The 26,271-nt window shown below is 36.3% G+C and overlaps 1 protein-coding gene across 6 annotated transcripts in view; it reads left to right on the top strand.

Moving 5' to 3' along the window:
- Positions 1–295: 295 nt before the first annotated feature.
- KLHL8 (kelch like family member 8) overlaps positions 296–26,271 on the top strand; it is a 50,115-nt gene continuing 24,139 nt past the window's right edge. The window contains exons 1-3 of one of the 6 annotated variants that reach the window (XM_081303792.1): positions 304–2,584; positions 12,816–12,862; positions 16,864–17,213. In XM_081303792.1, coding sequence (XP_081159918.1) covers positions 17,001–17,213 — 213 coding nt within the window. In that variant the 5' untranslated portion in view covers positions 304–2,584; positions 12,816–12,862; positions 16,864–17,000. Of the gene's footprint in view, positions 2,585–12,815; positions 12,863–16,863; positions 17,214–26,271 lie in introns of all 6 variants that reach the window. The other 5 variants (XM_081303794.1, XM_081303791.1, XM_081303793.1 and 2 more) reach the window with 5 other exon arrangements.

Genomic DNA, 26,271 nt, shown 5'->3' with positions numbered 1-26,271 from the left:
TGGACAGGGAGGCAGTTTGTTGGTGTTGTTCAAGCTCTTTATGTCCATTTTCATAGAAAAACATCCTTAGCAGCTAGCTCTTCCAGGATCTATCCTCTGCCTGCAAACTTTGCCTCTGTAACAAATAAAGATAAAACTGCCTTCTTAATTAATCTTTCCAAATCCCTTTGCAGGCAGCATCTGAGACTCTTTTGGAGGTTACAAAGCTTTTTATTCCAGGATTAGAGATAAAGACTTAATTTGTAAAATTCAAACAACGATTGAGGTTAAAACATGCAATTTATTCTGACTGAAGTGCATTCAGATAATGAGCCAGCAGATATCATCATATCCTTTCCAGTTTTAACTTATGGTACTTTGGGGAAGAATTTTCTAACATTCTTTCTTACTATAGGGCAGTCTCGTTTATCCTCTTTTATGGTTTGGATGTGAGGTATCCCCCAAAAGCTCCCATGTGAGATAATGCAAGATGGTTCAGGGGAGAAACGATTCGTTTGTGAGAGTCTTAACCCAAAGAGCCAATTAACCCCTTGATAGGGATTAAGTAAGTGGTAACTGAAGTGGTAGAATATGTCTGGAGCAGGTAGGAATTGGGGACATAGCTTTGGGGTATATATTTGTATGTGGCAAGTGGAGTACTGGCTCTCTCTCTGCTTTCTGATCACCAGTGATATGAGCTGCTTCCCTTTGCCACCCTCTCCAGCCATGATGTCCAGCTTCATCTCAAGCCTTGAGGAATGGAGCCAGCCCTTTATGGACTAAGACCTCTGAAACCATGAGCCCCCAATAGACTTTACTTCCTTTTATAATTGTGCTGCTCCTGCCCTTTAGACAAAGCAGTGGAAAAAACTGACTAAAGCATCCTCAAATAAAGCTAGGGAGAAATGAATAAAAGCTAAGAAAATACTCCTTAGATTTAGAAGTGTGTTAGTTTAGATATATTCTGATATTCACATATATATATTATATGATATATTTAAAATAAATAAGAACATTGTTATGAATATATCACATTTTAGGTAAAGGCTTTTTTTCCATTTGGTGTGAACATTTTTCTAATTTTTTTTCCTACCCCAGCAGAATGCTCTAAATTGGGTATATCTTATGTATTCTCCATACCCCTGACGTTCCTATGTATACATTTTCATCATTCATTGTCTATTTAGTCTCTGGCTTCCCTGCTAGATGTTAAGTCTCCACAAGAACAGGGCTTAGTCAATTTTGCTCATTGCGTATTTTTCAATTTCCAGTTCAGTGCCTGGCATGCAGTAGAGGCTCAACAAATATTCTTGAGCAAATAAGTGATAATATTGAAATACTGTGTATATATTTTTGATTTGTTAGTAACTACAAGCGTTTATTTTGTAGGCCACTTAACAGAAAAAAAGGCAGTTCTCTATTACAATACGGTCTTATTAAATATAGATTATTATAAACACATTTTTTTTCTTCAGTGCACACTTCTTTAAAACTGATCTTCCTCTTTTTTTCTAAGGGCATTTACAGTAAATTTGTAAAATTTGCTCCGAAGAGGAATACCTGGAAACATTAAGAATTGCTTCTATGTGAAAAGAAAAAGCAGTATTTTTCTAGAGTGAAATTTCAAATTCAAATTGTCCTTTGGGGGGTTTTTACATATGCTGCAAAATGTGTGTGTTTCTAGAAAACTCAATGCAAAGTTACGTGTTAACACTGATAAATGTCCTGGGATTAAATTTATCATGAAATAAATTTCTAGGATTGTGAAACATGAGGTTGTTCTGTCCTTCTAAAAATTGTTTTTAGAATGTCCTTCTAAAAATTGTTTGCTTTCTTGATCCCCCCTCGACAATCCACTTAATTGAAAAACATTTCAACATCTTTTTTTTTTTTACACTTAATGGTTTTAGCTAGTGCTTAATTCAGTCAACTGCTTCCTTAGACTTATAAACTGTGGTTATTATTTACAAACATAAGCTGTTTTGTATATCCTTTGAGAAAATGTGTGAAAGTGAGATAGAAATAGAAGCAACAAGCCTTTTTACCCTTCTCATTTTTAAAGACATATATCCTAAGAACATTCATATCCTGCAGGAAGGGATTTGTTGGACACATAAAAAAATCAAATTTTCTACTGCCATGGAAGAGAAGCAGTGGATAACTGCGGCGGTACTGACTCAGTGTCCTATCTAAGGACGTGTTTGGGGCACGTCCCCTGGGCCCAGGGGTACTTTCCCCCGCAGGGCGTCAGCGCCGGCCCCCAGCAGCGAGTGGCCGCAGTCGGGGGGACCCAGCCGCAGTGGCCAGGATGCGGGGATGGACTCCGCGAGGGGTAACCGAAAACCACACTTCCCAGCGTGCAGCGCGCAGCCCTCGGCGCCCCGCCCCGCCGGCCGCGGCTCTTAAAGGCTGAGGCGAGAGGACGCCAGGCGCCGTCTGGGGCTCCGCGGGGCCGCGCAGGAGAGGCGCGCGTCCGCTGAGTGCTCAGGCGGGACTGGAGCACGCCGCCGGGGGCGGCCGGGAGGCGCCGAGGCTCCGGAGCCGGGTGTCGTGGCTGCAGCCTCGGCGGTATCCGGAAGACCGGAGTGGAGGAACGACGACTGAGGTAACCGACACGCGGCTTCCCTCACGCCCCTCTTCCTCCGTGCGATGCCGTCCGCTTACTCCGAGCGCTCCCCCCAACGCAGCCTTTAGTCGTCACGCAGCTCGAAACTCGAGCCCTCAAGCAGCAACCAAAACTCCACAGCTGAGAGGTTTTGGGACCCGGGCGGCGAGAACTCCCGCTTCTATTGCTTCCCGGTGCTGCTTCTGTCGCCCTCGTTGGCTGGAGGAACGGGATCCTGCTGTTCTCCTCTGGGGAACCCCAGCCTCTGGTTTGGTCAGCCTCGCGGGGGGCTTCTTTCCTTTCCTTCGTAGAACAGAGGGCAGGCAGGTGCTTTGCGGGTCCAGGGCCGGGGCAGGCGCGGGGTTAGCGGCCTGCGGGGGTGGGCGAGAGGGGGCGGGTTCGGGGCCACGCCGCGCGGGGACTTGCAGTCCACCTGGGTAGTCCGGGACTCGCCGGCCACCCGGTGTTCGCCGCGCGACCCGGTGCGGGGTCGTCGCCACCGGTTGGCAATTTGCCTTCAGAAGGTGCGGGCTCCAGCGCTAGGGGTATCTTCTCCGTCGCGGTGGTGCAGACCCTATGGAAGAGTGCCTCCTGGTGTGACACCAGAAACTGCAGGCTGTTTCAAAGCACGTCACAGCTCCTTGTTGTTTGACTCCCACGGATGACAGCTCTTTATCCCTCAGTTCTGGGTTTATAATTAGCTTGCTGGTTTCTTGAGGGAGAGCGACTTCTCCACCTAGTTTGTATTTACTAACCTGAGCCTCGTCCTTACTGGACTTGCACAGTCCTAGCGTCTCGGGTTTGGAAAGCTTTTTATATTGTTTCTTTTGTCAGTGTTTATTTCTGATTTTTTATGGGAAAGACTTTGCAGTATTTCTTTTAAACTGTTTTGATTTGGGCTCTTCCCTTAAGCTAATATTACTTACAACTAACTTCAGGAAAATACTTTGGGGAAAAGTCCTTCGAACCAGGTTGATAAATATTTTATCTGTTGGATGAGCAAACCCTTTGCATTGTCTTTCTCCTATATAAATTGATAATTGCTTGACTCTTGTGTTCATCATCTTTGCTCTCTTCCTCCTTCTCCTCGGTATCCTGCTTCTGCCACAGGGTGGGTACACTTGGGTAAGCTGCTTTTATTGCTGGTGCCTGGAAAGTTGTTCGGAGTTAGTTTTGGCATTAGCTACTGCTTTTCTTCCTACTGCCTCCTGTCACCTTTAGTTTGTCAGTCAATCTGAATGACCCACTTAAAACTTGTTGTCACTTTATACATTACCTTTAAAATACCAAATGATGTAAACTTAAATATAAAAAGAAATCTCAAGATGCAGTATTTAACTCTACACACTTATCATCATTTTCATTTTTTGTGCAGTGCTTGGGATGGACCCTAGGGCCTGTGCATGCTAGACAAGTGCTCTTCCCACTGAGCTACATCTCTAGCCCTAATTTTTACATTTAAGGCTACTAATTCTTTTTAGCATTTGATTAACATATTGATACTGGTTTTTAAATATATTTTGTAATAATTGCGAATTCTGTAATAGAAAACTCAATTCACAGTCAGAAATTCAAATAAAACTTTTCGAGAGGAATGTGGGTGGCTAGGGTTTGGTCCCTAGCACTGGAAAAAAAAAATGAGGGGTAGATAAATTTTGATCCACCACCCTTTTTAAAATTACATTTTATTTTTAGAGCAGTTATAAGTTCACAGCAAAGTTGAGCAGAAATTATAATTTCCCGTGTGCCTACTGCCACCACAGAAACAACTTTTCCCTAAGTCAGAAGCCCTTATCAGTTGTAACATTTGTTACAATTGATGAACTTACATTGACATATTATTATCTTCTAAAGTCCATAGTTTACATTGGGTTCACTCTGGGTGTTAGACTTTCTGTGGGTTTTGACAAATGACTTTTGTGTTTTATCAAGAACTTTTGAGAGATGTAGAGAACTAAAATGGGTATTGCCATTTAACAAAAGATTAAAGGAGGGCCTGGGTTATAGCTTAGTGGTGGAGTGCTGGTGTGAGGCACTGGATTTGATCCTCAGCACCACATGAAAGAAAGAAAGAAGGAAGGAAGGAAGGAAGGAAGGAAAGAAGGAAGGAGAGAGAGAGAGGAAGGTATTGTGTCCATCTACAACTTAAAAAAAAAAAAAAAGAAAGATTAAAGAAGGCTAGGGTTGTAGCTCAGTAGAGCAACCCAGAGGCCCTGTGTTAACCCCCGACACTGTAATTAAAAAAAAAAAAAAAAAGTATTTTAATGTCTTAATTTCAAGTAGCTTCCATGTTTTAAAAATTACTTTTGATTTCTTATTTTGAATTTTCAACACAGAATCATTTATTTTTGTATATTAAGAAGTGTGTGTGTGGGGTTCTGGGACTATAGCTCAGTGGCAGAGTGCTTGCCTGGCACGGGAGAGGCACTGGGTTCAATCCTCAGCACTACATATAAATAAGTAAAAAAATAAAGGTCTATTGACAATTAAAAAAAATATTTTTAAAAAAGTCTGGGGAGTGATATTGGTCAAATAATATTGTTAGGTTGTGTGCATGTATGAATATGTAACTACAAATCCCATCATTATGCACAACTAACTGTAATACACCAATTAAAAATGTGTGTGTGTGTGGGGGTAGTAGCCAGGTATGTTATTGAGCATGACTATAATCCCAGCTACTCAGGAGGTTCAGGCAAAAGAATCACAAGTTGAAGGCAAGCAGGGCAATTTAGTGAGATCTTCTCTCAAAATAAAATTTAAAAGTAGGGTTGAAGGTGTCTCTCAGAGATAGAGCACTTGCCTAGAGTACGGGAATTCCTGGATTTGATCCCCATCAAACAAAAAATCCTAAAATGATGAGGGAAAGGAAATGTTTCATGGAATAACAAAATGTCATTTTTCAGTGCTAAAACTCACTAGCATAACAATCTTTTTAAAAAATTAGGCCTTGTGGATATACAAAATGGTGAGATTCATGTGATATATTTTCTCTCTCTCTCTCTCTCTCTCTCTCTCTCTCTCTCTCACACACACACACACACACACACACACACACACACACACACGAAATTTAGGTCAGATTTATTCCCTTATCCCTGTCCCTCCTCCTTCCCCTTTGAATCCTCTTTACTCCCCTTATCTTTTTTTCTATTTTGATGGATCATCCCCCTTTCTTATTTTGGATTAGCTTCTGCATATCAGATAAAACATTTGGGCTTTGACATTCTGGGTCTTTTTTTTTTCTATTTAGTATGGTGGTCTTCAGTTCCATCCATTTACTAACAAATTATGACTAATACTCTATTGTATATGTTTACCACATTTTCTTTATCTGTTCATCTGTTGAAGGGACATTGTTTGGTTCCTTAGCTTGGCTATTGTGAGTTATGTTGCTATAAACATTGCTGTGGGTGCATCCCTATAGTATGCTGATTTTAGGTCTTTTGGTCTAGCTGGGTCATGTGGTTCCATCTTAGTTTTTTGAGGAATCTCCATAGTAGCATAATAATACTTTCTGGGAAAAAAATGTGTTTTATGTTAACCAGTGAAGCAAGAGGAAATCAAATATTTTAAATTTATTAACTTTTGTTTACTCATGTCAAGATATGTCTACAATAAAATATGATCCATTAGATTTTTTTTAAAGTCTATTTTCTCTATTCTGAGGGGCTTTACTGGAAATGTTGATACCACTGGTTACCAGTGTCGAGAGTGTTGAAGTATAATGTTCTAGAAGCACATGAGGCAAGCATATAAAGCAGGATTTATTTAAAAAGGGGTAAAAAGCTCGAGCTTGCAATAAAGACTCTTGTGTGATTGCATCGGATTCGGCTTCTGCAGCTCTATTGGGGTCCCATGAATCTGGCATTACACTTTTATCCTGCTTGTGATGGGGGATGCAAGTGGGTTTGCGAAAAGGAAAAAGTGGGCCACTGGGACAGGGGAAGAGTGATCCAGGTCATAAAGGCCTAGGGTGAATTGATTAGCACCTCCCTATCTGCTTGGGAGCTGCTTCATTAATAGTTCTTTAGGATGGGCCGGAACATTGGGAACCTTAACATTTCAATCTCCCAGGTGTAGTTTCTGATTTCCCAGATTCAGATCGGACTCTATTTTCTTTATTAGACTCCATGTCAGACCCAATTTATCAGGTGATTATTTCACTGTTTGGGTTAAGGCTGTCATACCCCAATCATTTCTCACACATGCATTGTCTCACACATGAGCTTTTGGGGGCCACCTCACATCCAAACCATAACAGATTGTGCCCAGGTTTTATCAATTTTGAGTAGAGCTACTATAAATTTTTATATACAAGTTTTTGTGCAAACCTAAATTTTCATTTAAGTTAATTGCCAAGAGTCTGATTTTTTAAAAAATGGATGTTCACCCTCTTATTCTAATATCATTTGTTGAAAGAATTCTTTACCCCACTTGAATTGCTTTGGACTTTGTCAAAAATCAGTTAGCCATATTTCTTTAGGTCTATATCAGAATTTTCCCTTCTGAGTAATTGATATATCTCTGCTTATCATTCTTATCTTGTCTTTTTTTTAAAAAATAAGCTTTTTTAATTTTAAAATAGTTTGTTCCTCTATGCTAGGAAAGTGTTCTACAACTGAGCTACACCCCCAGCCCATATTTTAGAATGATTTTAGAATTAGAGAAAAATTGTGAAGCTAGCACAGAGAATTGCCATTTACCCCCCTCAACTACTTTTCTCCTAGTATTAACATCTTACATTAGATGATACATTTGTACCAATTAAGGAGCTAATACTAATGCATTTTTATTAACTAAAGGCCGCTTTTTAATTTATATATGACAGCTGAATGCATTACTATTCTTATTACACATAGAGCACAATTTTTCATGTCTCTGCTTGTATACAAAGTATATTCAAAACAATTCATGTCTTCATACATGTACTTTGAATAATAATGGCCATCATATTCCACCATCATTTCTAATCCCATTCCATTCCCCTCCAACCTGTCTGCCCTATCTAGAGTTCGTCTATTCCTCCCCGGCTCCCTTTCCCTATCCCACTATGAATCATCCTCCTTATATCAGAGAAAACTTTTGGCATTTGGTTTTCTGGGATTGACTAACTTCATTTAGCATTATCTTCTCTATCTCCATCCATTTACCTGCAAATGCTATGATTTTATTCTCTTTTATTGCTGAGTAATATTCCATTGTGTGTGTGTGTGTGTGTGTGTGTGTGTGTGTATATATATATATATATATATATATATATATCACATTTTTTTTAATCCATCCATCTATTGAAAGGCATCTGAGTTGGTTCTACAGTTTAGTTATTGTGAATTGTGCTGCTAATAAACATTGATGTGGCTGTGTCTGGAGTATGCTGTTTTTAAGTTAGTTGTCATTTCTCTTTGGATTCCTCTTGACTCTCAATAATCAGATTTTCCCTTGTTTTTCATCACCTTGTCAGATATTTTATAAAGTGCCTCTTAAGTGGGATTTGTCTGATTTTTTTCTCATGATTATACTGCAGTTATGCACGTTGCAGAGGTAGATACCATAGAGATAAAATGCCATTCTCATCACATTATATTAAATCAAGGCTACCTATTGTCAGTGTGACATACTAATGTTAATGCTAACCTTAATCACTTGTCTGTGGTAGTGCTTGTCAAGTTTCTTCACTATAAAGTTAGTCCTTTTTTTGCTTCTTTTCATACTGTATTCCTTAGAAGAATGTCATGATATGCAGACCACATCTCAAGTATTAAGTATCTACATAATTTACTTGGAATCCTGCTTTTTCTCCCTGTGATGCTATGAATTATACCCAGGTCCTCATTCATGTCAGGCCAGTGTTCTACTACTGAGCTACACCCTTGAGATTCTTTTTCATGGGAAATTTGTTCTTTCCTATTTATTTATTAATTCCATCATTTATTTATACCAGTATGGCATGGACTAAATTATATTTCTCTTATACTTTGGTAACCCAATACTATTATATTTATGTTGCTGAAGGCATATATGTTGTTTTAAAATCAGGTGTGATTTCTTACATTTTATTCTGTTTTAAAATTATTATTTATTTATTTATACCAGGGATTGAACCCAGGGGTGCTTAACCACTGAAACACACCCTCAGCCCTTTTTAAAAATTTATTTATCTATTTATTTATTTGTTGTAGTTGGACACAATACCTTTATTTATTTATTTATATGTAGTGCTGATGATAAAACCCAGGGCCTCGCACATGCGACATTGTGAACCACAACCCTAGCCCCTATATTTTGTTTTGAGACAGGGTTTGAGTTGCTTAGAGCCTCACTAAGTTGCTGGGGCTGGTTTTGAACTCTCTATTCTCTTTTCTTAGCCTCCTGAGATACTGGAATTATAGGCGTGCACCACCTTGCCCAGCTTAAAATTGTTGTATGTATTTTGGTTACTTTCTATTGTAAATTTTAGACTTAGCTCATCTATATCTAAGAAAAAATTTTTTTGTGATTTTGGTTGTAATTGTTTTAAATCAGAACTTCAGTTTTCAGAAAATTAACGTTTATTATGTTTTCTAATAGGCTATGAACCTGTAGATGTCCATTTATTTAGTTTTCTCTGATTTGTTTTAACAATACTTTTCAACATACAGGTTCTATATGTCTTGTTAGATTTATACCTGTATGTTTTATTTTCTTGAACCACTGGAAATGGTGAATTTTTAAATTTCAGTTTTCAATTATGCAATTTAAGCATATAGAAATATAATAGTTTTGTATGTTTTCCTTGTATTTTATGACCTATCTAAATTTATTAGTTCTCTTGTGTTCCTTGGGAATGTTTTACATAGATAATTATGTCTACAAAAAGGTACAATTTTAATTCTTTCCAATGTGTGCTTTTTTCTTCTTTTTATGCATTGTTGACTGGAGAGATCTTACATTTTTTATGTGGTATTTTTCTTCTTCAATATGTTATCAGTGTGTTGTTATAGTGGTGTAGTTATGGTTGTTATGGGTTTAATATGCTGTGAATAGATGTTATTTATTTTTAATATTGAAGCATCCATGCAGTCTTAGGATAAACTCTCTTTGATAAGATCTACTTGGTTATTGTGATAATTGTCTATATTCTGCTGAATTATATTTGCTAGTATTTTTAATACTTTGTTTATCTCTTTAGTAGAGGTAACATCATATAGTTTTTTGTATGCATAGGTTTCAAAACAGCTGCAATTGACATGATTTTATGGCTAAATAATACTTCATTATGTATATGTACCACATTTTCTTTGTCCACTCAACTGTTGATGGGCACCTTGGCTGGTTCCTTATTTTAGGTATTGAGAATAGTGCAGTTATCTCTTTGGTATGTTGACTTCATTTCCTTTAGGTGTATACTCAGACGTGGAATAGCTGGATTATATGATTAAATCTACTTTCCTTTTTTTTAACTTAAAAAAATTTATTTTTAATTATTTGGGAACCTCCATACTGTCCTTTATAATGGACCCACTCACTACATTTCCACCATTTTCTCCATGCCTTTGCTAGCATATTATTTTTTGTATTTTTGATAATAGCTCTTACAACTGGGGTGAGGGAATATCTCATTATGCTTTTCCCCCCTTCTTTATTTCATTGTAGTTTTGATTTTCATTTTCCTGATGGCTAGTGAACATTTTTTCTTTATTTGTTGTCCATCTGTATTCTTTTTTTTTTATTGTTGATAGACCTTTATTTTATTATATGTGGTGCTGAGATCGAACCCAGTGCCTCACACATACCAGGTAAGTGCACTACTGCTGAGCCACAGTCACAGCCACTCTATCTGTATTCTTTAGAGAATTGTCTGCTTAGATCATTTTCTATTTTTAATTGAATTATTTGGGTTTTTCTTGTTAAACATTTTTTATATTCCTTATATGTTCTGGTTTTTCTTTTTCTTTTTTTTTTGGGGGGGGGGTGGGTGGTTGCTGGAGATTGAACTCAGGAGCACTTGGCTACTAAACCACATCCCCAGCCCTATTTTATATTTTACTTAGAGACAGGGTCTCATTGAGTTGTTTAGCACCTTGCCTTTGCTGAGGCTGGCTTCAAATTCAAGATCCTCCTGTCTCATCCTCCTTAGCTGCTGGGATTACAGGCATGCACCACTGCTCCCGACTCTATATTCTAGATATTAATATTAACCCTTCCTCAGATGAATAGTTACCAATTATCTTCACCCATTTTGTACGTAGTGTCTTCACTCTGTTGAGTGTTTTAGGTCTTTTAGTTAGGTCTTTGATCAATTTTGAATTGACTTTTTTAAAGTTTTGTAGTCCTAGGAATTGAACCCATTGGTGTGTACCATTGAGCTGTGTCTCCTGCCAATAATAATAATAATAATAATTAATATTATTATTTAATTAATAATAAGACAGGATCTTGCTCAGTAGCCCAGGCAGACCTTGAACTTGAAGTCCTCTTGCCTCAGCCTCCTGAGTAGCTGAGAATAAAGTGTGTAGCATCATGCCCAACTTAAGTTCACTTTTGTACAAGGTGAGAGAGAGGGGTCAAATTTTAGTCTTCTATGTATGGATATCCATTATTGAAGAGGCTGGCGTTTCTCCGGCACGTTTTTGTCACTTTTGTAAAGAAGCAGTTGGCTATAGGGGTGTGTGTGTGTGTGTGTGTGTGTGTGTGTGTGTGTGTGTGTTTTGGAATCTCTGTTCTGTTGGCCCCTGTGTCTAATTTTATGCTAATGTATTGTTTGGGTTATTATGGTTCTGTAGTACACCTCTTTCTAATCAGGTATTGTGATTCCTTCAGCTTTGTTCTTTTGGCTTAAGATTGTTTTGACTATTTAGGGTCTTTTTGCTTCCATATGAATTTTAGGATTATTTTTTCTGGTTGTATGAAGAATGTCATGAGTATTTAATGGGCATTGTGTAAAATATTAACTATTTTCCACCCTATGAACGTGGAAGGACTTTCCATCTTTTTGTGTCTTTAATTTGTTTCATCAGTGTTTTGTGATTTTCATTGTAGAGATCTTTCACTTCTTTGGTTAAGTTTATTCATGTACGTATCTGTGTGTGTATGTGTATCTTTATACAGAGACCCATATATATGTATATATAATATTTTATATGTAATAATTTAGATATATAAATAATAATTTATAAGATAAAATAACTTACATATAAATATAAAAATACAATATATATGCATATATACATATATGTATATACAAATATGTTAGCTATTATAAGTGGGATTGCTTTCATGATTTCTTTCTTAGAAAATTCATTTTGAAAAGCTACTGATTTTGTTTTCCTCTTTGTTGGAGATTTAAATCCAGAGCCTTGCACATGCTAGGCAAGTATTCTACCATTGAGCTACATTCCCAGCCAAACCTACAGATTTTTGTATGTTGATTTTTTATCCTGCTACTTAACTGAACTGTTAGTTCAAATAATTTTTTGGTGAACTCTTTTTAGAGTTTTCTGGGATAGTTTGACTTCTTCCTCTACTATTGGTTTACCTTTTGTTTCTTTACTTGGGTAATTGCTTTGTCTAAAACTTTCGGTACTATATTGAATAATAGTGGTGAGAGAGTGGACACCCTTGTTTTCATCTTGATCTTAGAGGAAATGTTTTCAGCTTTTCCCCATAAAGTATGATGTTGGCTATGGGTTTGCCATATACAGCTGCCTGTGTGTGTGTGTGTGTGTGTGTGTGAGAGAGAGAGAGAGAGAGAGATACTGGGGACTTAACCCAGGGCCTCAAAGATGCCACTCAAGCACTCTACCATTGATCTGCATTCATAGCCCACTATACAATCCTTCCATATCTAATTGTTCAGGTCTTTTAGCATGAAGGGATGTTGAATTTTATCAAATGCTTTCTTGGCTTCTATCAAGCTTTTTATTCTTCATTCTGTTGAAGTGGTGTATTATGTTTATTGATTTGCAATGTTGAACCATCCTTGTGTCTCAGGTATTATGATTTGTATTTTCAATGTTTCTCAAAGGATCATGTATTGAAGGCTTGGCTCCCAGTTGACAATGTTGTTGGGAAGTAATAGAAACTTTAATAGATGGAGCCTCGTTCCTTGGAAGAGGTGGGTCATTGAGGGCATGCCTTTGAAGGGTATATTTTGTCCCTGGATACTTCCTCTCTCTTTGCTTCCTGCTAGGATGGAATGAACAGCCTTCTCTGCCACATACTTCCACTACCATGATATTCTTTGTTTCAGGTCCAAGACAAGGAGCCAGCCAAACTTGTACAGAAATCTTTGAAACTGTGAGCCAAAATAAATCTTTTCTCTTTAATTTGATTTTCTTAAGTGTTTTGTCAAAGTGATGGAAAGCTGACTAACTGGAATAAAACAAACTTGGTCATGGTAAATGGTATTTTTGATGTGCTGTTGAATTCTATTTGCTGGTGTTTTATTGAGTTTTTTCATATGTGTTGCTCAGAAGTATTATTCTGTAATTGTTTGTTTTGTTTTTTGGTTATGTCCTTGTCTGATTTTGGTAATTGGGTAATGCTGTCCCTTAAATGATGAGTTTGGAAGTGTGTTCTCTCTGAATTCCATGGAATAGTTTGAGAAAAATTAGCGTTAGTTTTTCTTTACAGTCTTTGGTAAAATTCATCAGCAAAGTCATCTGGTCCTGCATTACTTTTCTTTGTTGGGAGACTTTTTGTGTGTGTGATGCTGGGGCTTGAACCCAGTGTCTCATATACACATCAATGTCAGGCAAGCAAGTGTTCTACCACTGAACTATACTCCTAGTCCCCAGACATAACAGTGTTTGTTTTGTAACAATACTATTGTTGGGTATATAAATCAAATAGTCATTATATCCTCTTTTAAAATTGATCCCCTGACCATTATGAAGTGACTTACCATTTATATTGAAGTTTATTCTGTCAGTTATCAGATATCAATATAGCTATTCTGCCATTTGCTTCGGATATTACCTTTCCATTATTTTAATCAGTATCTTTACTAGAAATTTGTTTCTTATAGGAAGCATATTTTTTAAATCTATTTAGCCAGTCTGTATCTTTTGTGTATGTGTGTGTGGTATTGGAGACTGAACCCAAGTCTTAGTACATGCTACACTAATGCTTTATCACTGAGCTGCATCCCCAAGCTCTTAATTTTGAAGCAGAAATGTGAACTTTAAACACTTGTTATTAGTTGATGGCTATTAGAATATCTATGAATGCCTTTGTCAGATAAAATATTAGACCTAACACATGTTTTAGTTAGTTAGGGCCTTAGCTTTTCATCAATGCACCAAAATACACAGCATGAACAACTTAGAGGAGGAAGAGTTTATTTTGGCTCATAGCTTCAGGGGTTCAGCCTGTGTTGGCAGACCCCATTCCTGTGGACCTGAGGTGAGGCAGAACATCATGACAGAAGGGCATGGCAGAGGAAAGCTGCTTATGGCATCCAGGAAGGGGGGAGAGAGAGAGAGAGAGAGAGAGAGAGAGAGAGAGAGAGAGAGAGCGCGCGCGCGCGCGCGATAAGAGCACAGGCAGAGCCAGAGGAACAAGATATAATTCCCAAGAGCATGTCCCACTAATCTACCTCCTTCAGCCATGACACACCTGCCTAGTTAACCACCTAGTTTATCCATTCAAATTACTAATAGATCAAATTAATTTATCTACTGATTAGTTTATAGCTCCCATAATTGAATCATTTAATCTGAACATTCTGGCATTTTCACATGACCTTTTGGGGTGGATACCTTATATCCAAACCATAGCTTTACTTCACTATAATAAAATACCCAAGAGGATCCACTTATAAGAGGAAATACATATTTCCACTCATAGTTTTATCTGTGGTTCACTTGGTCCTGTTGCTTTTGGGCCTGTGAAGAGGCAGTTAATCATGGTGAAAGAGCATAATAGAGGAAGCCCTTCACCTCATGGTAGCCCGGAAGCAAAAAGGGAGAAAGGAAGGACTGGGGTCCTGATATCCATTTTAAGAGCATGCCCCAAGTAACCTAACTTCCTCCCAGTAGGGACCCACCTTTGAAAGGTTTCATCACTTCTCAGTAGTGCCACAGGCTGTTGGCCAAGTCTTTAAGGGCCTTTGGGTAAACATTCAAGATCCAAACTGTAGCACTATCTATGGTGTGTAAAAAATTACACAAAACTTAGTGTGACTTAATGCACAATTAATATCTCCAACTTTCTGTGGGCCAGCATTCTTGGTATAGTTTAGTTGTTTTTTATGCTTAGTGTTTCATAAATCTGCAGTGAAGTGTTAGGCTGCATTTCCATGTTGATGCTCAACTATGGGAAAATCTTCTTTGACACTTATTCCAGTCATTGGTAGAATTTATTTCTTCAGAGCTGAATGAATGAGTCCTTAACTTTTTACTAAGGTAGAGGCCTCCTTCAGGTCCTGGGAATGCCTGTAGTTTACTGCTTATATGGCTCTCCACATAGTAGTTCGCTTTTTGAGGCCTGCCAGAGAGCCTCTCACTCCAGTCTGCTCATACAGCTATTATATAATGTAGTATAACTGTTATGGTTTGGATATGAGGTATCTCCCCAAAAGCTTATGTAACAATGCAGGAATGTTCAGAGGTGAAATGATCAGATTATCAAAGCTATAACCTAATCAATGGGTTGATCCACTTGAAGGATTAATAATTTGAACGGATTACTAGGTAATAATTATAGGCAGGTGAGATATAGCTGGAAGTAGTGGATCACTGGGGGGGGGGTGTCCTGGGAATTTTATTTGGTCCCTAGTGCTTTTCTCTCTTTTCCTACTCCCTCTCTCTTTCTTGGCTGCCATGAACAGAGCCACTTTTTTCTGTTACACCCTTCTGTCATTATGTTCTGCCACTTCTTGGGCCTACAGCAATGGAGTTGGCCCACCAAGGACTGAACCTGTGAACCCAAAATAAACCTTTCCTCCTCTAAGTTGTTCTTGTCAGGTATTTCAGACACAGCAGTGAAAAGGTGACTAACACAATAATTAAGAGCATGATATTTCATCACTTTCCCATATTCCACTAATTAGAAGCAAGTCATAGGTTCTTCCTGCATGCAGCAGGATTACATGAAGACATGACTCATTGGGGTCTACCACAAAAACTTTAAGAACTACAGTCTGTAATTTAGCATAGACCATTTTGGTTTCTTCAAAAGCTGGAAATTGAGAGATTAACAATAAAGAAGCTGATGCAACTAAAGTTTTGGTTAAAGTATTTATAATTTTCTGAAGTTTCATAATATCTAAAGTTTTCCACTCTAATAATATCAATATTTGTACCATGATTTATAGATTATACGCATCTGTAAATATATTATTGCATTTCAAGTAATTCTTAGGATAATCCTGTGAATGGGTAGGTATCTTTGCTTATAGATGAAAAAACTGAGAATTAGATAAAGCCTTCAAAAATGATCACACCAACCCATAAGTGGTTGAATAGTTGCTTTGTTTTTGTCACCAAAATAGAATTAGGGCATAGTACTGCTGATCTTGTGAATACTCATTAAACATACTTTGATAAGGTAAGTTTGATTTTACATGTGAATACTAATACATTTTACATAGGAATAAAATGAGGTCTTTATATTATAATGTAGCAATTTCTAACACCTGGCCACTTAATATCACTAATCCTCAAGATATTCCTGCAAGTGGTATTTCCATTTCACAGAAAAGATAACTGAGGTTTAAGCAGGTTGTCAGTTGCCCAGGGTTAGATAGTTAGTAAGTGGTAAAACCATGGTCTGACCTCAGAATCTAGGATGAACCTTATTGAATCAAAACAGCCATCTGTTTTGTTTTTTTTTTTCCTTGCATCCCTGACCAATTTCTAAACTTAAAATCTTTAGTCCATGGTCTTTCCCTTTGAAGATGATGCTTTCCACATCTCAAAGTCATGTGCTTTTGAATTCTCTCTCTCTCTCTCTCTCTCTCTCTCTATCTATCTATCTCTCTCTCTCCCCCCTCCCTCTCTCCCTCCCTCCCTCCCTCCCTCTTTTTTTTGTGGTGCTGGGGATTGAACCCAGGGATTTGTGCATGTGAGACAAGCACTCTACCAAATGAGCTATATTCCCAGCCCTTGAATTCTTTCATTAAATTTTTGTGTGTGTGTGGTGCTGAGATCAAACCCAGGGCCTCATGCCATTTAGCATAAAAACTTCAATGTTACTGTTTTAGTAATGATTGATATGGTTATTTTATATATAGTTTTAATTATAGTTACTAATTTAAGGTTTTTTTCTTTTGGTTTGTCTTCCTCTTTTTTTCTCAGCAAACCATACAATGGCAATTGAGTAAATTTTGGAAAATGTTTGTAGTGCTGCATCTATTGTCTGTCTTCTTACCTTAAAAAAAAAAAAAGATAAATGACACGTTTGAGAAGAGAGCTATATTAAAAGAGTGTTGCAAATGGCTTCAGAATCTATGAATGGGAAGCAAACTAAGAATCACTTCACTAAGGGGAAAAGGCAGCAGCACCAGCAAATGAAGAATAGATCTTCAATTAGTGATTGTGATGGAGAAGACTCCTTTATCTTTGAAGCAAATGAAGCCTGGAAAGATTTTCATGGTTCTCTCCTTCAATTTTATGAAAATGGAGAACTCTGTGATGTAACACTAAAGGTGGGACTGCCTTTGATCTTTCTTTACTCAACCTTTTTGTTGCATTCTGAAAAATGAGGGTTTCTATAATTGTACAAGGTCTGAAAAATGAGGGTTTCTGTAATTGTACAAGGCAGACTTTTGGTTCTATACTTATCTGTTATGAGTAGAATGATTTTAATCTCAGGCATTTTTTTAAATTGAAGTAAAAAGGCCATAAGAGAGTGTAAATGAAGAAAGTTAGCATAAAGATGAAATTATTATTTTAATTTAACATTTATATTCATTAATTCTTAGTTAATTTACTTGCTGAGAGTTCTGGAACCTTTGAATAGCAAATAGTTATTGGTGAAATTAATATTTTCCAGATAAGCTTTTTTTTTTAAGTAGTGCTGGGGATTGAACCAGGGGTACTCCACCACTGAGCTACATCCCCAGTTCCTTTTATTTTCAGACAGGCTTGCCTTGAACTTGCTATCTTCCTACCTCAACCAACCAAGTCACTGGAATTACAGGCATGTGCCACTGTCCCTGGTTACCAGATGAACTTTTTTTTTAATATTTATTTTTTAGTTTTAAGAGGACACAATATCTTTATTTTACATTTTATGTGGTACTGACGATTGAACTCAGTGCCTCAAGCATGCCAGGCGAGCACTCCACCACTGAGCCACAACTCCAGCCCCACCAGATGAACTTTTAATTTATGAATTTGAAGATCTTGATTTTTTTTTTACTTGATTAAAAGTCAGTTCTTCGGCCATCATTACCCTGTGTACATGTATAATTGTATGAATGGTGTGATTCTGCATTGTGTACAACCAGAGGAATGAGAAGTTGTGCTCCATTTGTATACAATGTGTCAAAATGCATTCTGCTTTCATTTATAACTAATTGGAACAAATTATTTTTTAAAAAGTCAATTCTTGGTTGTTCACTGAGCTGCACTACACTGTATGTTCCTATTCTAATAATTTAACCTCTACTTTACTCTTAACATCTGCTAAGTGAAATTAACTCTTTCTGATAATGAAATAGTTTATTTAGACTTTGATGAAGAATCTTGAGTGACTTTTAAGTCTATGTTCTATAGGATCATGTTGTTTTGCTAAATAGTCTTAATAAAATTAGGAAAGTGATAAAGAATTATGTTTGGATTGTTTCCTGTTATACATGTCATAATTTTGTTTTTTCTTTTCAGTGCTGGGAAATCTTACCCAGGGCCTCATGCATGATAGGCAATTGCTTTACTAGTCAGCTATACCCTTAGACCCCCTTCATTACACATTTAAAGTACTTAATTATTCTTATCTCTGTCTGATATTAATTTTTGCTTGATGATTCATGTATATCCAAGTAGCATTTTCTATGTGAGATTTACCACTTTGAGATCTTTTAGATTTTGCTTTCTGCTCCTGATCACACAAGTTGTTAAAACTCAGAGTGTTATAGTAATTAGTTGAGTATAATTTGAATCAGATCAAATTTCAGCAAAAATCCATAAACTGAGAATACAAGCTTTGAGTTTCAGGCTCAGAATATGAAGGAATGTAATGTTACACTGTGGATATAACTGATCTATAGTCTTTTTTCCTTAGGTTTCAGTGTCCCTAAATATTTCTAGGTTCAAAGATAAAGAGAAGAAAAAAATTAGATAATTCTACTAGTTCTATATAAAATTTAATTATATATATATTTTAATGGAGGAAAATTCAAACTTTTTATTTTTTATTTTTATTTTTTAGCTGTCAATGGACCTTTATTTTATTTATTTACATGCAGTGCTGAGAATTGAACCCAGTGCCTCATAACATGCTGGGGAAGCGCTTTACTACCCAGCCATAAGCCCAGCCCCATTTAAGCTTTTTGATCCACATGATACATTATGTTTATTCTCATGTCATTTTTCTGATTTTCAACTCTAATGTGAAATTCAGTAACCTACACTGGCTTTGGCAAAAATAAAAGAATCAAAATAGATTATTTGAATATAATCAGTTATTAGTTCAACATATCCGTGATTGCATGGAAACATTTAAATAAAATATTGATTTTTTAAAAAATATCTTTTTAAATTGGGCTTTAGAATAATCTTTTTCTGGTTGTGGGATTGAATTCAGGAGGGCTCTACCATTGAACTACGTTCCCACCCTTTTTTATTTATTTTGAGACAGAGTCTCACTAAGTTGCCAAGGCTGGTCCTGAATTTGAGATTCTTCTGCCTCAGCCTCTTGAATTATTGGTGTACAGGTGTACACCACTTCACCCAGCTTGGTTTTAGAATAGTCTTACAAATTACTGTACATAAACTTTTAAGTGAAAAATAAGGAATAGCAGTTTAGGAGACAGTTGGGTAGTAGTGTCAGTGATAGGCTAACATGTATACTTCAGGAGAATCTAGTGGAAGACTTGAGTATACTGTATTTGAAGTAGTGACAGAAGTTATTTAGAAATGAGAAATGCTTCACTAGAGATTGACCATCATTTTTATATCCACAGCTGCAAAATTAGAAGTATGATTAGATTTCTGTGAGAAATAAATGGATTAATGTATGTAGAGTATTTACAACAGTTCTTAGCATACATTTAATAATATCAGTTATTATGATCATTATATATATAATTAATTATTTCGAGAGTATTAAGTAATTCTGCTGTTGCGCAGTCTGTTCCTATTCATTAGAAAAAAAGAATTACAGTTTAACTATTCAACAGGTCTGTTGTTTAACTTTTTTCTTAATTCTAATGTAAATTATACTGTATTTTCCTTTAGGGAATTAAGCTTGTAACTGACCAGGTAAGAATAAGTACTCTGAAATTCAGAGTGCAGGGAAACAAAATAAAATGGATGAAATTATTAACTCATAACTCCTGACCCGAAAGCAGGAGTCCTTAATCCATAGGTCATGTAATTTATAAAAATTAGAAATTTATTTCCCACAGTTCTGAAGGCTGGAAAGTCCAAGATGAAGCCACATTAGTGTCTAGTGAGGCCTATTCTCTTTGCTTCCAAGATGACGTCTTGCTGCTGCACCTCTTATGGGGATGAATGCTCTGTCCTCACATAGTGGAAGGCAGAAGGGTGGAAAGGGCCTAACTTAGTTTCCTCTGGCCCCTTTGTTGACACCGATCCATTCTTGACTGCAGAGCCCTTATCATCTTATCACTTTCCCAAAGGTCCCACCTCTTAATACTACCACAATGGGGATTATTAAGTTTTAATACATGAATACTGGGGATCTTTCAGACCTCAGCACAGATACAATCTAATAAAATAGAAATAATAATGTAATGTAAAGTGATCCTGTTTTTAACATTTAAGCATTAACTGTTAAGAAGTCCTTAAAAATGTTAAGCTTTTAATGTTCTGTGTTAATTGATAATCACCTTTACTTTTGTCCATTCATTTATTAAATAAGTATTTTTAACTTTTCATTTTTCTCAAAAGGGGATATTTAAATATTTCTAGGTCCTTATTTATTTGACATTCAAATTCTACCTAAATTGCTGTCTTTATTTTGTAGGTTGAGTGTATTTAAATATTAATATTCCTAGATCCTTGTTTATTTGATCTCCCAAATGCTATCTAAGCGCATTTCCATTATAACCACCCCGTACTGGGAGTTGAACAGCTCTGCCACTGAGCTATATTCATTGCCCTTTTTATTTGGGAAACAGGGTCTTGCAAGGTTGTCCAGGCTGGCCTCAAATTTGTGATCATCCTGCCTCAGCCTCCCAATCCCAGGAATATAGGCATGCACATATTTCCAGAGGTTAAAAGTGTCATCATGCCAGGACCATTATGTAGGTTTTAAAACATAAGGAAGGCTGGGCGCAGTGGCGCACACCCTGTGATCTCAGCAACTAGGGCGGCAGAGGCAGGAGGATCACAAGTTCAAAGCCAGCCTTAGCAATTTAAGGAGTGAAGGGAAAGGGAGGAACAAGAAATGAAAGACTGAAAGACGCAGAGAACACACGAGAGTTTATTTGTCAGAGCTGAGAAATAAAGGCCATTTCTTTATAGGATTTCTGGGACTTTTATCGGGGAGGCTCAGGAATCAGAACCAGGTAGGTCCTAATGCTAGTGGTTAAGGGTGGGGTGATATGAGGGAGTGGTGAGCCTTTCTCAGAAATGCCCTTGAGCAGGAAAGGGAAACTTCTTCCTTAAAATGGTGACCGGCACTTAAGAAGGCCATCCAGATGCTAAGCAGGGACCTTGTAGGGAGGTGATAAGCAACTCAGTGAGATCCTTTCTCTGGGGATGTGTAAGGATGGTCTCAGGCCTTAGCCTAAGCAACTCCATTTTAAAAATTCCACTTTGAAACTTGCAGTCTCACCAGGCACACCTACGGGACCCTCCAGTATGACCCTCAGCCATAAATAAGTCACTTCTCCCCAGCCTGACAAACTCAGAGTGAAATCTCTGGCATGTTGCCATGTTGCCCAGATAAGAGCGAGAAGGAAGAATCAGGGTGGGGACCACCAGACCAGATGCTTTAACTTCAAGACAGTGACGTCACTGAGAAATCTGGTAGCACTGATAGAGATTGAAGCCCTAAAATTTAGTATAAATGATGGAGCAAATGAACAGATCTGCAGCTAGCCGACACTGCACACATAAGCCTGAGAGCTTGATGAGACCTAAATTGATATCCTAACTCTTCTTATCTGTCTGATCCTCGTTGTTCTCACTGCTCTCAAACTCTATAGCAGCCTCTTGACTTTGGTGGAAAAAGGATTTCTCCCTATGACCACCACCTCTGTCAATGGTCAGCTCCACCCCAGGAGAAACCTGCCTTGGCTTCTGATCTGATCACCAGTCTGAGCAAGTGTGCATCTGCTGGACTTAAAGCCTAAGGCTTGAGACTTTTGATCTGACACTTGAGCTTAGCATGCAGAGGGAATGTCTATAATGAGCCTGTCATGTGTTTGCAGTGCTTAGAATTAATCTAGAATTTTTTTGCTGTGAATTGATTATGTCTATTGCAGTGCCTAGATTTAAAGATTGTCGTTTTCTTGGTTAAGAACCTATAGGGTGAAATTATATTGAGTGACTTGCGTGAATAAAGCATTGAAAAGAGCAGAAGTGTGTGGAGATTCTTTATTTCTCCCACTTGACAGCATAAGTTGAGACAGGATGTGGCTCAGTGATCAAGTGACCCTGGGGTCAGTTGACGGTAACCCCCCCCAAAAAAAAAACCCACAAAACAACCAACCAAAAAGAAAAAAAACATAAAGAAGTGAATGCAATATAAGGTTAGTCAAGATGTAGTATATGTTAGTTATAGAGCTAGTTGTTATAGAAGCTAGATGTTGTGATGTAATACAAGTTAAGACCTTGAGTCTGGTACCACTATTTAACCCCTTCTCTTTTAGGCCTTGGCAATTAAACACATTTTGGCCAATTGGTGTACTATTGGAAAAAGTAGTTATAGAGCAAAATTACTAGGGATTAAATTGAAAGATTAGAATACAGTTTAGTTTATAATGGTGTACAGAAGGTTTGGATATAGAGGGTTTTTAAATTTTATTTTTAGTATTTATTTCTGTTCTACTTTGTCTGGCATGGTGGAGCATACCATAATCCCAGCAACTCAGGAGACTGAGGCAGGAGGATCGAAAGGTAGAGGTCTCAGCAATTTAGCGAGGCCCCAAGAAATTTAGCAAGACCATGTCTCAAAAATAAAAAAATAAAAAGGATGTGGCTTAGTGGTAAAGTGCCCTTGGGTTAAATTTCTGGTACCAAAAGGACACTGTCATTTCAATGTAGTTCCTGTAATACAGGTGGCTTCAGTGGCTGTTAGATAGCATAATATAAACATTTTAGCGTAATATACCTTTGTTTTTGTTTTTTTCAATGATTTAAACATTTTAGTGTGTTTGTGTATGATTTTAACAATCTTAATGGAATTATAAAACTGATACCTAGAAATGAAGTGAACTATGTGAGAATAACTACAACACAAAAGAGTAGTTCACAGTGACATTTTTGAAAAGTATTGAATAGCTGAGAAATAAAATTAAATAAAAAATGTTTACTTTCAACATTGAATTTTTAAAACATGTTGTTATTGCTTTTCAGATTTTCATGGGGTTTTCCCAAATATTGCTGCTGAATGTGTAAATTGGTCCAGTATTTTTGTCAGAGCAATTTGGCAGCATATATCAAGCTATAAAACACTAATTTCTTTGATTCATAAATTTTGATTTTCATATCTTATCCCAAGGAAATATTCTGATATACCAAAAAAAAAAACCCTTTCTAAGATACGTTTGTGTTTAAAATGTGGAAAAAATTAAACGCAATGGTTAAAATGGTTAGTATTGCCCACATGACCAATAATGTTATGTCCACTGAATAGAAAAACATACACCAATAAACAGGAGGGTTATAAAAGGTATTAGACACTTAGGAAAAGATTACACATTTCAGGAAAATCTCAGGTATGTTTCAAAATGTGTAGAAAAAGTTGGATATAAATACTCCAACTGATTGACAGTTGTTGAATAAATGAAAAAAATTTTCCCTTGTGTTTTTCTGTGCTTTCTTGATTTCACACATTAAACATGTATTTTAGTCAGGAGGAGAAATAAATGACATTTACTATAGGCCAATAGGTAGGTTCATATTGTAAGTCAGAACAATGTTAATGGAATTTTTAATGCTCTTTATTAATTAATATTCTTTTATGTCCTTTTTAGTTCGATTTATATTTGAGCAGATCAATTATCTTGATCAGAGTTCTGCTTAGTTTGTCATGTAATTTTTCTGGTTGGACCTAAATGTGAATCAGCACTAAAAATGAAGGATGCCTAATTTTCCCCTTTCTCTACATCACCATGGTGAAAGCAGGATGCTTTAATAATCTAAAGGTCTTTGTTTTATTATGAAAAATTACTCAGGATTTTGATTTATTATGTTTCAAATTTTTTTAAAAACATAAGGAATCACGTTATTAATGTTGATATTCGACATTTTATTACTTAAATTTTAAGCTACCTTGAATTATTCATATTTTCACTGATCCAAGAAAAAAGAATTGTTAAGTTAGGAAATTCACTAATATTGAGGACACAATCAGGTATAGTATTATAATTTAAAATTATACAGTAATTTGTAGTATTTTATAGCTTATTCTTCATCTAGTTTTAAACACCAGGTTTGTATATTTTTCATCTTTGGATTTTGATTTATTTCTAATAATACTATTTGTTTCTAATAAATATTTCATAATAAATACTACATAATAAATAGCCGTGTGCACGCCTGTAACTTTAGCAGCTTGGGAGGCTGAGGCAAGAGGATTTGAAGTTCAAAGCCAGCCTGAGCAAAAGCGAGGTGTTAAGCAACTCAGTAAGACCCTGTCTCTAAATAAAATACAAAATAGGGCTGCAGATGTTGCTCAGTGGTTGAGTGCCCCTGAGTTCAATCCCTGGTAGCAAAAAACAAAAAACATACATCCTTAGATGTACATATTTCATATGTATAGCTCACATATTTTTTCAAGGTAAAGTGGATATTTATTACAAAAGCATACATTAAGATGTACAGGGGGGAAAGCCACATTTTTGTTTATTTAAAGCAAGAGATTAAAATAGAGTTGTAAAGGGACACGGTCTTACTAAAATTAGCATGAAAATAACTTGACCATAGACTTATACAGGTAAGGTGGGAAGTCAAGTGTTTAAATAATGGTAGAATCTTATTTTATAGTACTATCATGTAATCAGGTGTTGGCAAGTCATTTAGTTAAGTATGTCATATTACAAAAACTTATTCTGTGAATCTGAATCTCAGTGGTGGCATGTTCAGATAATTTTTAAAAGGATATTTTAGACTATTTTTTTAAATATCAGATTTCAGATTCCATTTTAGGCTGAGTTTAATTTGAAAGCATGCTAAACTTTATGTAGTAGCCTGTGTTGTAACTTGAGTCCCAAATCTAAATTGTGCCTGATGAATTCTGTTTAAAAATTAAATATGGTATAGCAGACAGAAATGATCATCTTGTATTTGTTAAAATAAGTGATATTTGTTCTGTTTTCATATTAGTGGAAAAAAAGATTGGGCAAGGAACATTTATAAGCAAAACTGTTCATTACAATGCTCCTGTAGCCTCTTTACTTAGAAGGTCTTATTTTAGTATTAACTTTCAAAAAATGAGACAAAACTATAAGTTTATGATATAATAACCAACACACACACAAAAGAAAATTGCTTTTGTTATTATATTTTCTTCATTGGTTATTTATTATAATGTGCCAGGATATTATAACTTAATATATTTTTTTCAGTTGTAGTTGGACACAATACCTTTATTTTATTTATTTGTTTTTATGTGGTGCTGAGGATTGAACCTAGCGCCTCACACATACTAGGTGAGCATTGCTGAGCCATAACCCCAGTCCCCACAGTATACATTTTTATACAATCTGTAAAAGCAAAAAATTTGAAATATATTTGACAAATGCCTAATATTCTAAATGTATGAGTTCTTACAAATAAGAAAAAAATTCATAGTTCATAGAATACAAATAGCCTCAAATTTATTGATAATTTAATCTTATAAAAGGAGATGAGTAATATTTTCAGTAATCAGATTAGCAACAATTTCTTAACAATACCCAGAATATATAACAAATATTTTAAGTAGCTCAGAAATGGACAATTTAGTGGTATGTATCCACATTATACCTATCCTTTGAAGCAGTATTTCTCTTTATAGGAATTTTTGTGGGAAATAAAGAGAATGTGAACAAAGATTCAGTTACAAGTGTAATGACACACTATTGGAAGCAATCTTTAATTTTTTTTAACAAGGTACTAAGATTTCAATATTTTATCTTTACTGCTTTTATATGAAATACATCATATCAAAATAATTTAAATAGAAAATGAGCTCAGTTGAGCTCATAATAAATACTACTAAATGTTGCTTTATTTACTGTGTGGTTCAGTTTTCTGATTAATAAGTTGTAGACAATAGTTGTACCTTCTTATTTTGGTGTTGGGACGATTAAGTGAGTTAGTATGTGAAAAGCACTTTAAAAATGCTTTGTATAAGTGACAAATGATTTT

This window comes from Spermophilus citellus (genome assembly GCF_964194105.1).
Source record: "Spermophilus citellus genome assembly, chromosome: 8".
Classification (NCBI taxonomy): domain Eukaryota; kingdom Metazoa; phylum Chordata; class Mammalia; order Rodentia; family Sciuridae; genus Spermophilus; species Spermophilus citellus.
This window is presented reverse-complemented; position numbering and strand designations above follow the sequence as displayed.